Source organism: Numida meleagris, chromosome 6 (assembly GCF_002078875.1).
Source record: "Numida meleagris isolate 19003 breed g44 Domestic line chromosome 6, NumMel1.0, whole genome shotgun sequence".
NCBI lineage: Eukaryota > Metazoa > Chordata > Aves > Galliformes > Numididae > Numida > Numida meleagris.
In genome coordinates this window covers 19,089,887-19,105,180 of record NC_034414.1, presented here as the reverse complement: position 1 = coordinate 19,105,180, position 15,294 = coordinate 19,089,887, and the positions used below count along the sequence as shown (strand labels likewise).

Genomic DNA, 15,294 nt, shown 5'->3' with positions numbered 1-15,294 from the left:
ACTTCAAAGATAATGAAAATCATCATCATAGCAACAAGAAAACACAAACAATGAATAACTTTTCTGCAAATACTTATACTGCGTCCTGTGACTGCTCACGTGGTATTCTGTACTTTACATTTAAAAGAAACAAAAAAACACCCCAACAAATAACAGGCTACAAATCCATGTTGGAGTAGATGAAATTTCAAGTGCCCAGATACTTCTTGAATGATAGTGCTTGGTTGCTTATTAGCAACTTTCAGAATAAAGTGAACTAATAGCTACTCATTTCTAATCCACAGTAATGGATTCTAATCTACAGTATTGGATGAATCTCCTATTCAGAAAACTTCAATTATCAAGAGCACACAGATAGCTAGATTTTAGTTTTGCTGTACTACGTAAGTAGTAGTGAAGAGGTGTTTTATTTCAAAGCCTTGGAAAAAAGCACCATCCTCTAAACAGCACAAACCAGACAGTTAAGGGAAGTCATCCACAAACAGGAGGCTTAGCAAAAGCCCTTCCACAACATGGATGTGGTAACAAACATAAGCTGAAATATTATCTACGGAGGCAACAGAAGTTACTCAGATTACTAGAATAATTGGCACAATTATGTAGTAAGTGATCTCGTAGCAGAAAACGTAATCAAAGTAAGCTCAATTTGAACAAAGAACTGAAGAACAGTTTTATGTGGTCTACTCATATGACAGATAGTCTCTTCCTATACTACGCTACTGGGAATTATTCTCATGCAGTTATGGCAGTTCCATTCAAATTCCCCACGTAGTCCGGCTCCCAGAAGTTTCCCTTTAAGAAATAGCACCTGACTTGCACTAACATTCAAAGTCAATTTACAATCCTGCATGCAATTTATATAGGATCGCTCAAGTCTGTGAGCGAAAGGAACATTGCGTGCATTAGTCTACAGAGGAGACCACCACCACTACTACCTGTTTCAAAGAACGCTTGCTCTTTATCCAGCACTACTGCAACATACAGCTTTGCCATTTACAGGAAGGGGTGGCTTGGTTGAATAACAGAAGGCAGCCTGTCTGTCACGATAATCCAACTCGTACATTCTTTTCTAGCTTATGCAGATATGAACCATGTGGTCTGGAATCAGATCAAAGAGCATTTTGAACACGTAGACACAGCATTCCTTGATAAGCAAGTCAATGACGTGCTTTGCTATGAATTCTTAAGACAATACTTGTACATTTTAGGAAAGCGGAAAAAATTCATGATCAACAATGCAGATCTAGTTAAAGACAAAGATAAAAACAGTGAGGTTAAAAGAATAAAAATAAATAATGGAGTAAGCTACTAGGTTCAGTAACCTATAGATCTTGTCATGTCATACAACTTGCTTGCTTACAGAAAATCATTTGCTTGGCAGAAGGACTCCTTGTAACATGGCTTTCTTATGCCTTAAGACAACACTGGGATTCTTTTCAGCCACTAAAGCTGTTATAACTGTATACTGTCATGTTTGCTACATCTCAACTGCACCTTTATCTATGCAGTGTTTTTAGATCCATGCTACAGATTTTCACATCCTTGATGTAGAGTGGTTGTGAAAGATACTGGGTTGTTCACCCAAAATTCTTCTCCATAAATAAAGTTAATGGCACAAATGACAAGAAATTAAGATTCCCAGGGGCTGCTCATGGTATTGTTCATTTTCAGTAAAGCATACATTAGATTATTCTTACTCCGATTAACCCGTAACTGAAATAGCCAAGATAATCTGAGTGGTACTGAAAAGGGATTGCAATGCGTGTACCTGACTGAAAAATCACCAACTCAATCAATCCTGTTGGAAATGGTTGCACAGTGACCAGTGTCTATACCTTATTCATACTGCTTTCAAAGAAATTACAATAATGCACAACATTCTGAATGGACATGAGAGAGTAAAAAGCATTTGTTACGATCTGATACAATCCAGGAAAAGATTCAGTGAAAATAAAATGAGGTCATGAGACAAGCAAAGTACATAAAAAAGAAATCAGCTCCAAACCACCATAATACAATTAATCCTAAAGGCAGTTTTTTTTCTTCTTCATTTTATGGCAGAGGAAATCATGCCAAGCACAACACTTACGTCCGGTGATTCTGTATTAGTTTTCCCCAACTCACTCAACAATCACATATACTGTAATGCAATCAAAATGCAGCTTGCTGTACAAAATAGTACATAAAAGCATATATTCAGACTTCATGTTTATGGTTTCCTGCTCAACTTTAAAATTCTATTGTATACAATCGGAATAATCTCTAAATAAAATAAAAGCATCTATTGTATTTTGTATGGATGGAAACGAACATGGGGACCAAAGGATTAGGAGAAAGTAGTACGACGCATTCACTTTCCAGGAGTGAGAATCTTTAAGAGATTACATTAGGAAGATTAATTCCAGAAATTTTATTGCAAAAGGAACACATAGCAGAAAAAAAATAATCAAAGATTCTGAGAGTAGAATTAGGGATTGAAGTAAAACACACACAGTTCATGACTTACCAACAATCACAACATCCAAAATAGCTATCATTTAGTTTTTTAAACTATGCCCCTTCCAAAGGAAAATCATATGAAGAAAGCAGTTTTCACCAAGCATATCCGGAAGGCAGACATTTCCTGACTAACAACAGCACAGACCTCAAATTTCAATCTTTAGCACTTTAACTCAAGAAAAGAGAGGTTTTCAAGGTATTCCTTGCTCAGGTACCTAGAATGACATCTGCCAACATCTCTTTTAAGGAATAAAACATGGAAACTTGTATTTTCATCTGTGAAATTTTTACTCCAAGGCAAACTTGCTTCAAATGTAAGCATAAGCATTTTACATGGCCCATTTCCCAGGCCATTTCAACCATTGCCCTCATTACCAAATTATTGAATTCTCCATGAAGAGAGTCATTGTTTTATTTTAATCAGTATGAGCAACTAATATCTCACTTCTGCAAAAGCTGTAGATATTGTTGACTGGTACAATTACTTAAGGAAAGGCATTTATCTGTCTGCTACTGTAACATGACTTAATTCCAGAGAGGTCCTTCACAGGCTGATGGCTGACAAATCACACACATGCTTTTTCTATTAAATGACAAGGCTGGCAAGCAGGCATACATAAAGAAAACAGACTTAAAACTTGTATTAGCCTTACTGACAGATTTGCCCTGTTCAAAACAGGTTTCAAGTTTACTTAACCCGGAAAAGAAGTTGCATTGTCTTCACCTATTTGTGTTAAACAGGGAAAGTGTTAGCACTCACACAAATGAAACAACACAATAAATGATATACATACACAACAGTGCCTTTCAGTGGCTCCAAACAGAAAGTAATACACCTACTTGCACTACATGAACACAAACACACAGAATTACAGTTCTATATACAAATCAGTCACGCAGCCCTTAGCTATGGCCAGTCAGGGATTATAGAAGTGCAGAGGTTCACACACCAACACTATTGAGAAAAAAAATCCATCTTCAGCACACAATCTTGAATATAATTGATCAGTGAAGAACTCCTGGAAACACTAATGAATGAATATGTCCATTATTACACAGTTGACTAAACTTGGTGTCATGGTTTTGTGATTTTTGGTTATTGGTATTCCACATCATAGCATCATGTAGTGTATGTACCTGGTTCTCAGAAGAGAAGGACTACTACAGTCCCCACGGTACTTTGCTCCTCTGTTACCATTTCCAGCCAGAGGGAAAAGATAAAAACTTGCAGATCACGAGACCTTGTCCCTTCTTCCGCCCATCTCTCGTCTTAGCAGCACCTCGCTCCCCAGCCATCTAATTGTTGGTAGTACAGTAAGGCCTGCCTTGATTTTGGGCAATTCTCTCTCTCTGTATTGGATTTATCAGCTTAAATTGTAATTATACTGTATTATAGTGTTGTTTTGCATTCCGATATCTTATTTAGTAAATTAGTTTGTTTCTCCTCAGATTGTTGCTGCTGTTCTTTGCTCTCAGGGCCAGCTCCTTACCCTTTTCCCAGGGCATGGGCCCATGGGTGCCCAGTCCCCTTCGTCACAGAACCAGGCCAAATGCCCATAAACCATTGACACTTGGTAATCAGAAGATTCTTTCCTCCCTACTGTTAGATTACCATTTTAGGAAATTTATGGCATCAGAATAAGACAAAGTAGTAAACGCATTTAGTGAAAACTCTGAACTCAGTATTAACTAAAGCTTTTGTCTTGCAATTATCTTTTTAATTATGGCAGCAGCTCAATAAACAAGTCCTACAAGTCAGTAAAAAGCCAAAACTTAAAAACAACCAGAATAATACAGACTATCAGAATTCAACTGAATTTATATTATCATCAGGTTCTGTAAATGCAGTTCATTACAAACACATACAACACGAGGTTCCATATTTATCTATAGGAAGAAAACTGTTCACTTCAGCCTCATGCCACTGAACATATTCCTCCAGCTGAGTTACTGTTAGACACACATTGAATTGAATAATGAAATATTTTGTACCTACATCATTAATGTATTGAAAGAAAAGAATTAATCAGCAAATTTTCAGAGTGCAAAAACTGACCTTTTATACTGGAACTTCTGATTAAAGCCAGTTTTTTCCCCCCATCATAATAGTGCTGGCACAATTATCTTGGGTTTTAAGTTAACCACAGTATGTCTCTGAACACCTGAAAACAATATTTTTCATATTTTGTGGTAGTGAAGATTTCTGAATTGGGACAGCTGCTAAATTCAAAGTTTTTTTAATTAAGCCAAAGAAAACATATTAGTAATTAACTTCTGTACAAAATTCTGTTTTTCCCAAATGTTGGTTACATGAAACTAAAATCAATGAAATCTAGAACTAAAATCAGTGGGATATCATCCCTTTCAGACAAGCTTATTCTTGTCTCTGCCCTCTGCACAGTATGAAATCAGGCAGCAATCTTAATACTGAAAAAAGATAGATGCAGCTACTGTTTAAATGTGCATTAATGAGCTCTAATTATATGAATGCAGCTGCAGATTCTACCAGGTTACTTCATATTTTGAGAAATTACATTTTTTATCTAAGATCTAATTTAGTCTTTCTCCAAATTTCCTGTCATTTCTCTTCCCCATTCATCTCCACAGTCATCTTGCTTTGCCCAGTGCAGCTTAGAGTAAAGAAGATAAAGAACAGCTGAATCTGCTACGTAAATGAAACTAAGCAAAATCTTGACCTGGTTTATAACTTTTTTGCTCTTATGGAGGAATCCATTGAAATCTTTGTTGAAATTTCATAAACCTTACTGCAATCTAATTCGGATAGTAAAACATGCCAGGAAAGCCTTTTGCAAACTGAAAAAACTACTAAAGAAATGTAAGTTAGCTACTCCAGAACCTCAGTATTGATCAGGACTCATAGCAGCATATTGTTTAATTACAGTTTCTGCTTACCTCGCTGTAAAATCTAGATACTTAGCCCTTAAAGCACTTCGTTCCCTTTTAAATTTAAATATTTTTTAGCAAGTTTTTCTTTACAGAGGAAATTTAATTTCTGTGCACACATTGCGCTATTTGTATTGAATGTTTAAATAAATGTAGTATGCTAGCTTTAAGGTCTTTAGCTTTACAATATAAAAACTGGTCACTGAAAATTACTAAAAGAATGAAAATCTGTATTTTCCCTGTTAATTCAATAAATTAAATATTTAACTGCCTATCTCACACTATTTACTCCCCTCTATTCTTACTTGGGGTTGTTTTCTGTAACAGAGTTCTGTGCTGTCAAAACAGGAAGCAATCTTCACTGAGTTCAACACAATGCAAGTCGTATTGGATTCTCAATGTTGGCTTTCAAGGTTTCCAGAAACTTTGAGGCCAGTTCATCATCTACCACACGACCATCACTTGAGAGAGTCACTGTCATGAGCTGATGCTGCTTAAGTTCCTCATTCCCTTCTTCATCTTCCACAATCTTGAGCTCTGGTCTTGCTCGACCCACAGCTAGGATGCAGGCCTGGGGAGGGTTTATGACTGCACTGAAATCGTTGATGCCGAACATACCTAGATTGGATATACTAAATGAAAAAGAAAAGAGTTACCATTAATCTCAGAAATAATGTAACTCCTAGAAGAAGTCTATATTCAATGATTACTATCAGCTAATTTCTTTCTGATGGCCAAACCCAGTAACTCATTAAATCATCTGAACTGGATTTCAATTGGGCACATTCAGACTCTCAGGAATTGGAATTTCTTTTTAGTTACAACTAAAGGATCTCTTCCTCAATATTATATTTCCTTAAAAATAGAGCTTTTCCAAAGAGGAACCGAATATATTCTGTGATACCACAATGCTACCAACACAAAACAACTCCTGTAATTTCCTGTCTCTATTCCAAGGGAAAAATCTTTTAGAGCAAACCTCACAACTTTAAACTACAATGGCTGCTGATAACCAAGTTGTATGTTTTGGAGCATCTAGCTATCACAGAGACACAAAAAACCTCATGCCTTTCTCACTTGTTTGTGTCACCAGCTGGGAAGTGGTACATTAGGGAGGGCTGGACCTTCACAATAGACTGTTTACCAGAGAAAGCTGGCCCACCATCTCCTCCTTTTTGTTAGTAACTGAAAAAAAAAGTGGGAAACAAAACTTGTGTGCCCATAGTTATTCTCCCATAGGCAATTTTTTTGTTGAAGACATTATCCACACCTCTGCTGTGGAATTTCTATATACTTTTTCTACTGAAAGACTTAGATTTTCATGACCGCTCCCCTCCAGCATGACACAGACACTTACTCGAGACAGTTGCACCCCAGGCACGCTACTATATATTAGAGCAATATTTCTGCAGAACAGAGTAATTTCTAGTATTATTCCCACCACTAACAATCTGCTATAGAGAAATATTAATGAGGAGCATTCAGACTTAGCATCTGAAAATTGGCAAAAGTGAGCTACATTACAATTCATGCAATAAAAATGTTGTGTGACAATCCTGTTTATTATTGTAACAATCAGAATGATCAACACGATGGAGAGGTGTTACAAGAAGAGGTGTAACAACAGAGGGACTGGCAAGATAGAAAGGTGTTACAAGGGAAGGGAAAAAGATTGCTCACCTATCTCTGAGGTTTTAGGCTTGCAGGGGAAACTCCACAGAGAAGGTATCTCCAGAAATAGACCCTTCCACTGTGGCAGTCAGCCCTTAAATGAGGCTGAAGAGAGATGGAGCCAGGCTCCACCCCTTCTGGTCACACAGGTGAATTGCCTTCACCTGTGTTCCCAGGACTGACTGGGTCTTTTCCCTAGGTGCTCAATCAGTGGTTCAGGCCATGACTCAACAGTTCCCACACAATTATAAAATACAGAATGTTAGTTTTTGGAAATTGAAAGCCTGAAAGGGTTAGCTGAGAAGGTATTGTGCAACTGTGTCACTACATTTATACTAATGTTTTACGCAAGCCCTTTATTTCGTAAAACTAAGTTTGCTATCCCTTTTTGCAGACTTCATTTTATAGAAAAAATATCTACTGAATATACGCAATTTAAATTTGATATGCTTAGCTTTTCATGTTTCAGTTAGAAGTAAATAACAAAAGCAACACAACTTTGCTATAGCAATTTGTCCTTGCATCTCAGGAGACATTCTTCTAAAGAATGAATTCAAGACAAACAAGGCATATCTGAATGCTGTGCTACCTCTTTGACAAACAATTTTAAATATTTGTTTCAAAACTCTCATAAGTATGTTTCCTTAAATACAGGATGGAATCAAAGAAAAAACAAAAACATTCTTATGCAATTATGAAAAATAGGTGCAAAAACAGGAGTCAGATCTGTTTTGGTACAAAACACTTGAATTTCTCAGCAGACTAATGAATTTAATTTGCTGAAGACCTGTACTAAGACAATAATTTTCCCTAATATATGGCACTTGGTCTAGGCTCATAATCATCTATCATAATCATCTCATGGAGTTTCATCCTAAATAGATCAATATTTTAAAAAGTAATGGATCAAGACTTAGTAGAATCTCTGAGAATAAAGCAATCCTAAACCCACACTGCTCATATTAAACACTGCTAGGGAGTGTTACCTGAAAGATCCTCCCTGGTACTCTTCAGGTAACAGCTTTCCATCTCTTGCTTTCTTTGCCAGAGCCTAAGAAAAACGCAACAAGAAAAAAAGAGAGAGAGGGAAGAAATTCAAGTGTCATAACAAACTCCCATTATTTCTACTTCACTAAGACATTTTAAGTAATGTACAGCCACGAAAAAGTCACCTATTTTGGTTAGCACTTTAGCGACACTATCTGTAATTGCAATGATCTGTCTAATAAGACCAGGACACAAAACTTCGTTTTCCTCATTATACTGGCAATTCAATATAAGCTGCTCTCTCACTTGACAAGCCTTGCTTGGTTTTTAAAACAGAAACAATTAGTGTTTTCTCTGTAGTGTTTTTACTATAACAAAAATAATCTAGTGATATACCAACAAGACCAATTCACAGTATTGCCTTCAACGTAACTGCTGGAAAAAAATGCCAAATAACACTTCAGAAATTTGCTTGCATTTTCCTTCTTCTGGTTCAAAATAATAAAACTAGAGTTTCCAAGTAGACTGTATGAATATTTATGTCCTCTCCAGGAATCACAGGTGCTTCCTATGAATATCACCATTCTGAGAGGGCCTGTCTATGAAACTCTCATACTCCTCCTTCCCTGCAACGGATCTCAAGGAAATCCCTCTCTGCTTTCCAGGAGTTTTCCAAATGCTTTTCAAGCATTTGCCATAAGCTTTCTAGGAGTCTTCCTCCCCCCCCACCAGACTTTCTAGGATTTTCCATGCAACTTCAGAAAAATGCTTCCTAGGAAATCTGCTTTCTAGAAATCTTTTACATGCTTTCCAGCCTTTCGCTCCCCAGCCACTTTCCACAGCAACTGCCCCAACATACTTCCCCAGTTTTCTGAAATAAGAGGCATTACTTTTGGAACAACTTATGGAAATACACTTGTAAATACATTGTTTATAAGTACTGCTTCACAGTATGACTTCTTTATAACTTTTGTCAGTCATAAAGACAGTCCAGTTTTCTCCAGTACAATCTGACTTCCAATTAACAGCATAAGTGGAATTAACTGACTATAAAGATAAGCTTAGACTTGACTATTTTGTTCATTTAAAAGTCTTTGTGTTTCTAGAGTAATTCCTTACACAGGACTTGATAAATTTAAGCATTAGTGTAATAATCCTTAATTACTTCTAAGGTATTCATAACATCGTTTTACCAATTCATACCTGTACAATATTGGGAATTATAAAACCACCATCATAATTGCTACTGGATCTCATATGATCAGTGATATAATACAGCTTCTAGTGTAATGCAACTACTTATTCACATAAACTTATGAGTTATATTACAACATGAAAAGGGATCAACCCATATGACAACTATAACTACTAACCAACTCATTATCTTTGTGGAAGTTTATTCGATAATGACTTTACCTCCACCCACATGCAAACAAAAGAAGCCAATTTCAACATAGTTTCCACTTATGACAGTAGCTTTTATCATTTTCTACCATGTGAAGAAAACAGATTGCTTAATTCTTTTGATAAGTATTTTCCAACAGAAATAAAATCTTGGCACAACTTCTTGGCCTTCTTCATGAGGCAAGCCCAACTAGCACATGGATGGCAACAACCATGACACTGTTGGTCTTGTTAAATAATATCTTCCTTTTATACTAGGATTCCAAAAGGCAACAGTCATCTAACAGTTACAATGCTTTCAATTTAGAAGTAAACAAGAAGTTTAAAGGAATCTCATTCTAACAAAACGCCCACTAAATAATTCAAGCTTACATCAAGATTTGATAAAGTTATCAAAAAATGAATTCAGAAGTTAGAAGAATCATAGAATGGCTAGGTTGGAGGGGACCTTTAAGATCATCTAGTTCCAACTCCCCTGCCATGAGCAAGGTTGACAGCCACCACATCAGGTTGCCCAGGATCCCATCCAACCTGGCCTTGAATGCCTCCAGAGATGGGGAATCCATAATCTCTCTCAGCAGCCTGTGCTAGCACCTCACCACCCTCTGAGTAGAAAATTTCTTATTCATATCTCTCCTCTTTTAGTTTAAAGCCATTCCCCCTTGTCCTATCATTATCAGACTGTAAGAAATCTCCTGCTTGTAAGCTCCCAAAAGGATATTATTTGATTATATATATGATTATTATTTTAGGCTTTTATTCATCACTGAATAATTACTGAAATAGAAGGTAATAGCCAAGAGAATAGCATTCACACAGTAGGGTCAGTTTGAGCATAATGCATATCTGTAATTGCAGTGAGTGATGAAAAACAAAAGATACGCTATTAGGATGCATATGGCCTGGAAAGAAGTTCCAGGATTAACACAAAGCAGGAGACATAAGCAACCTACACAAAGAACACACCTATCAAAACACAGTGAGATTGGAAGAGAAACAGTTGCAGTTCCCCAGTTCATGTCTCCCCTGTTTTTGTCAGAGGTCCGTCTTTATTTCAATCATTAAATAAAGAAGTTGAAAAAATTACGTTGGTGTGGACACCAACATCTGTGTGACCTAATGGCTTTCATACAGAGTAGTATGACCCATGACACACAAATTCAATGTTAAATGAAAAGGGAATGCTTACTTTACAGTCTATTAAACCTGATGTGTGCATATATTCTCATCACAGGAGCTGCAGGACACTCATTTCTGGTAAGAAAGTTTTTCAATACTGTGTCATGGTATTACAGGTAAAGGGGGGTGAAAACTGAAGCACATCCTACGCTTCTCTTTTAATAATGCTCTTATTGTCATTTTACTACCAATCACAGAATGATATAACAATCTGAGTTTATCTTCCTCATTGGCTGGCTAGTACATTGGTTAAAAGATTTGTTTTCACAACATTAAGTTTCAATATCAAGGAAGAAATACTAACTAGAAAATCTTAAACATCTTATTCAGAATGTTTTGTGGGAATCTTTTTCTGTTATAACTCTGTACTGGCAGAAAGGAACTAACAAACTATTATAGTTTCCGCAGTTTTCAGTAAAAGACAAAAAATATAAAGCACAGCTTGTGTCCAGTTTTGGGACAGTTTCATGCACTAGCAGCTACTTTCATCGCATTCCCAAGATACTGTAGGTCTTAGATAAGCACTCATTAAATGAAAAAGAAAAGCTCAGATTGGTGCATTTCAGCATTCACTGTATTTTTGCCTGCCACAAAACATTTCTTCTATGGCTGGCAACAACTGCCAAGGGTTCAAGTCACTAATGGGCACCTGGCCTATACAAGTTACTGCTCATTAGTACAAGGATTTCATTGTTACCTTTAGGGTAACATTCTCAACTGCATATTGAAAAGTTGTGGATACTGCAGAGTATAACAGAAGCAGCTAAAAACAAACATCTGGGAAAAGGAGCAAAAACTCAAATGCAAAAATACTACAGAAATTAACCTCGTGAGGATTACTGAAATGCATCAATAGCATTAAAATGCAGAAGTCTATGCAGGTTTATTCTTCAAACAGTCTAGCCAAAATGCAATGAAATAACATGATGGTTAAGTTATGGTTCATTAAAAATAAACAGTTGCAAAATTAATAATTAAATCTAAGAACCAGAATTACATCCATTTCAAAACTGCTTTTCTTGAAATTGATGTGTATCTGGGTCATGTTTCATTTTCCACTACAAGAAACTACACAGCTATTATATTCCTCAGCTTACTGTACACTCAAGTCCTACCTTTGCAGAGGCAGCAATTTCCGCTATTCCTTTAGCAGGAACATCTTTTATGACTGGTGTAATGAGACCTCGGTCTGTTGCCACAGCAATAGAAATGTCAATGGACTGCAGCTGCCTGCAGCCTTCTCCATCCCATGTTGCATTCACATATGGCATTTGCTAGGAAAAAAAGGGAAAAAGACAGCTGGTAAAAGAACAATGGTGCAATCAATTATCAAGAAAAAAGGAAAATTCCTTAAGACACATAGCTAGACAGATACATGCATCCACCAAATTAATTAGTGCATCAGTCTGCATCAGAACAAGTCACATCTGTCATCAGGACTGCCACGAGCAAGAAGGTAATACAATGTACATTATTAGCTTGATTTAAACATACTTTGTCAAAAAGTATGAATGTATGCTCCAGGAACTGAAGATACACAATTTCAGGGGATCCAGGTTTTTATGGTGCTACTGGAGAACTAAGAAATTAACAGAAACCTCCAGATTCCTTCAGAAGTCACCACCTTACAGAGACACCCAGCACACAAAAACTACAAAGCAGTGTTATTTCTCCCCTTCAATAAATGACAGGATATAGACTTGAAAAGCACAAGAAACAGAGATCATTCTGTACTTATGTATTATCTTTCCAGTCTTATCTCAAGTCTGACTCTTAACAAAGGAAACTACTGAGTATGCTGCAGGTACACTCAGTGTTACTGGGATGAAGTTCTTCTAATGTGCATTGGAAGTCTTTCTGTATAGACTCACAATAAAATAGAATCTAAACTACATTTAGTTCACGCATTTGAGATTTTCTTCTCTAACAGAAGAAAATGCAACAGTCATCACTGTAGTATTACGGGTGTTACTCCTTTACCAGTATGCTCAATACTAAATGATTGAACAAACAATACGCATAACATTAAGCGGTTACAAGCAACCTATTTCAGGCTAAGCTTCATATTTCATTAAGAGGAGATGAAAACTATGGTTCTGTCACAACCTAAGTAAACATCAGAATCCTCCATAACTGAAAAGTAAAGTTAGAAGATTACAAACTGAGATCAAGTGAATTATCAAGTAGATAAACAACCTTAAAACTGGCTGACAAGAGTTGTGGCAAAAATATTAGAAATTACATTTTTAAAAATCAAGACAGGACTTCTCCATCCATAAAGCTATTTCATTATTTCAACTTCAAGCAAGAAAATGTCCAGATGCATTTATAGGGAGTTAGATTATCTAATCAATGCATAAGTAATATGGCTTTAGCATTTTACATGTATCAAAGCAGCTGTCTTTCCATACGTAGATTTTTAATAACATACATACGCTGCTCTTCATGTACAGAGAAGTCTATTATCAATTTGAATTTATTTGAACCACAGTAATGTAGCTTTGAGTAACTATCTTAGATTTACTATTTTAGATACATTTATAGGTAAGGTTTTTCTGTAAAAATGAAAGTAGTAAATAATCAGAAGGAATCTCAATGTGGAAAACTGAATATCTGAAATATTATCCCTGAATGAAAGCCAACAAAATCTGTAATATTACACAAGAAAAAGTTACTGAAATCAGAAAAGATAAAATGATAATTCTACAACAAGTTAACATGGAAAGTAATAGTTTTTGTGGAACTGTAAAACCCACTGTTTCCTTTGTCCTCAGTGACTAAGACACATTCACATCAAGTACCAACATTTAATGTAGCACAACAATGTAACGTGAATAGCATTGTGAAATTGCTTGGGAGTTCTTATTTTGAGTTATTATCTGTTCCATTATTGTGCCCAAAGTTTTACCATGCTATGAGAACTGAAACAGAATTAACATATGCCCATGTCGGTAGTTCCCCAACTTAAATGTAATTTCCTCCTTCAGGCTTCAAATAGTTAAAACAGCCTGTTAAATGAGAAAAATGGCTCTCCTTCTCTGACATTTTTATCTTATTGTGAGGCAATGTGACTAAGCAGGAACCTCATCTGTAAGTTTTAGAAGCTGCCGCTCAAATGATGCATGATCTAATAAATGATATAAGGAAGTTTACCTCTTCTAACCATTTACCATGTGGCTAGAACATGTGATCACTGTGTAATCAGGAAGTCCACAGCAAGACCACACCACTTCAAAATCTCTGTTCATTCACTGTCACATGTAAGTACACTGCCTCAATAGTAAGGGAAAACACAGGGATTCTTGAGGATCTAGTGTGGATTTGCCCAAGTTATAGCATGTTAACAGCTCTATTCCAGCTATGAGTGGTCACTAAACAATAGTATTGTTTCCTCCTGAACCTCGCAAACACGAGCCTTCAGACTACTCAAAGCTCACACCTCTGACTTATTCCACAATTAAGCGTAAACTGAACTCAAAACACTCCACATTCAAGTAAATTCATAACAATTCCTTCTTTTTGTATGCTTAGTAACAGACTAATTTCATACTTTCTCCAAGTGATTTGACGTACTCTGGACTCACATCTCAAAGTATTGAAGATCTAATAAAGAATTATTTCTGAAACTTCTCAGTTTCAAAAATTTAAGAGGAACTGAGAATGTTTTCTAAAGCAAAAAAACTGACATAAAAAGAGTAAACATTGAAATATAGGATCTTAACTTCAGGATGTATAGCGATAGTTTAGCCTTCACATTGACAAAGGGAAGAAATGACAGCTTTCAGAAAGAAGCAAAGATTGGTTCCCCGAAGAACATTTAATTCAAAGCACAGGAGACCAAGTACATCACTGAAATACATCTGAGCTAATACACAACACAGGTGTAAGACTTAAGTATTTGTTTAAATTTTAAAAATAAAATGCAACAAAAAAATCAACTATCTTGCCAATTGCCTTAGCCTGCTAACAATGCACCTACTGCCATATCACCTGCAGAGTTTCTGGTTGTAACTGTATTATGGGGATCCTTCCTAAAAAAATCATCTCACTTTTACAGTCCACAGTATAGACAGTGTGGAGAATTCTACCTAGATGGCTCAAAAGAATTGACAATAAATGATAAAGCATTAGAAGCTTTGTTATGATTGCATTCCTATCTCCATACAGTCTCACAAAATACTTCCCTTTTGCAGTTTCCTAGAAAATGTATTAGTCAATTGTACACTTACCTTCAGAGTAACTGCTGCTGCCTTGATAATAAAATCATTTACAGATACTTTAATGTCATCTGCAAAAAGAAAAAGAAAAACACCACTACCTTTAAGATGTGTTTATCAGACTTATGTGGTGACACAAGATTCCAGTAAATCTACTGATTTATTGATACAAAAAGAATATCAGGAATGAAAAATCTCCTCAGCAGAGACATTCTTTCTAGTTTTTGATATAAAATCAGAGGAGCTGCAAACTTGAGTATTACTACACATTTTTACAAAAAGTAGTCCATATGTGGTTTAGGTTTTTCACATTTACTTCCCATGTAAACAATAGAAAACTATTGTAGGATCTAAATACACAAAGACAACACTGCAGACTACTGATCTTTGTGTACTTTCAGGCATAAACTGGAATAATTGCAAAGATCAGCTT

The 15,294-nt window shown here is 36.1% G+C and overlaps 1 protein-coding gene across 2 annotated transcripts in view; it reads right to left on the bottom strand.

Moving 5' to 3' along the window:
• Nucleotides 2,396-15,294, bottom strand: part of PDHX (pyruvate dehydrogenase complex component X) — an 81,702-nt gene continuing 68,803 nt past the window's right edge. For both annotated transcript variants that reach the window (XM_021402103.1, XM_021402102.1), the window contains exons 8-11: nt 14,874-14,932; nt 11,760-11,918; nt 8,061-8,125; nt 2,396-6,035 (exon numbers count right to left, since the gene is read on the bottom strand). In XM_021402103.1, the coding sequence (XP_021257778.1) occupies nt 5,771-6,035; nt 8,061-8,125; nt 11,760-11,918; nt 14,874-14,932 (548 nt within the window). In that variant the 3' untranslated portion in view covers nt 2,396-5,770. The remainder of the gene's footprint in view (nt 6,036-8,060; nt 8,126-11,759; nt 11,919-14,873; nt 14,933-15,294) is intronic.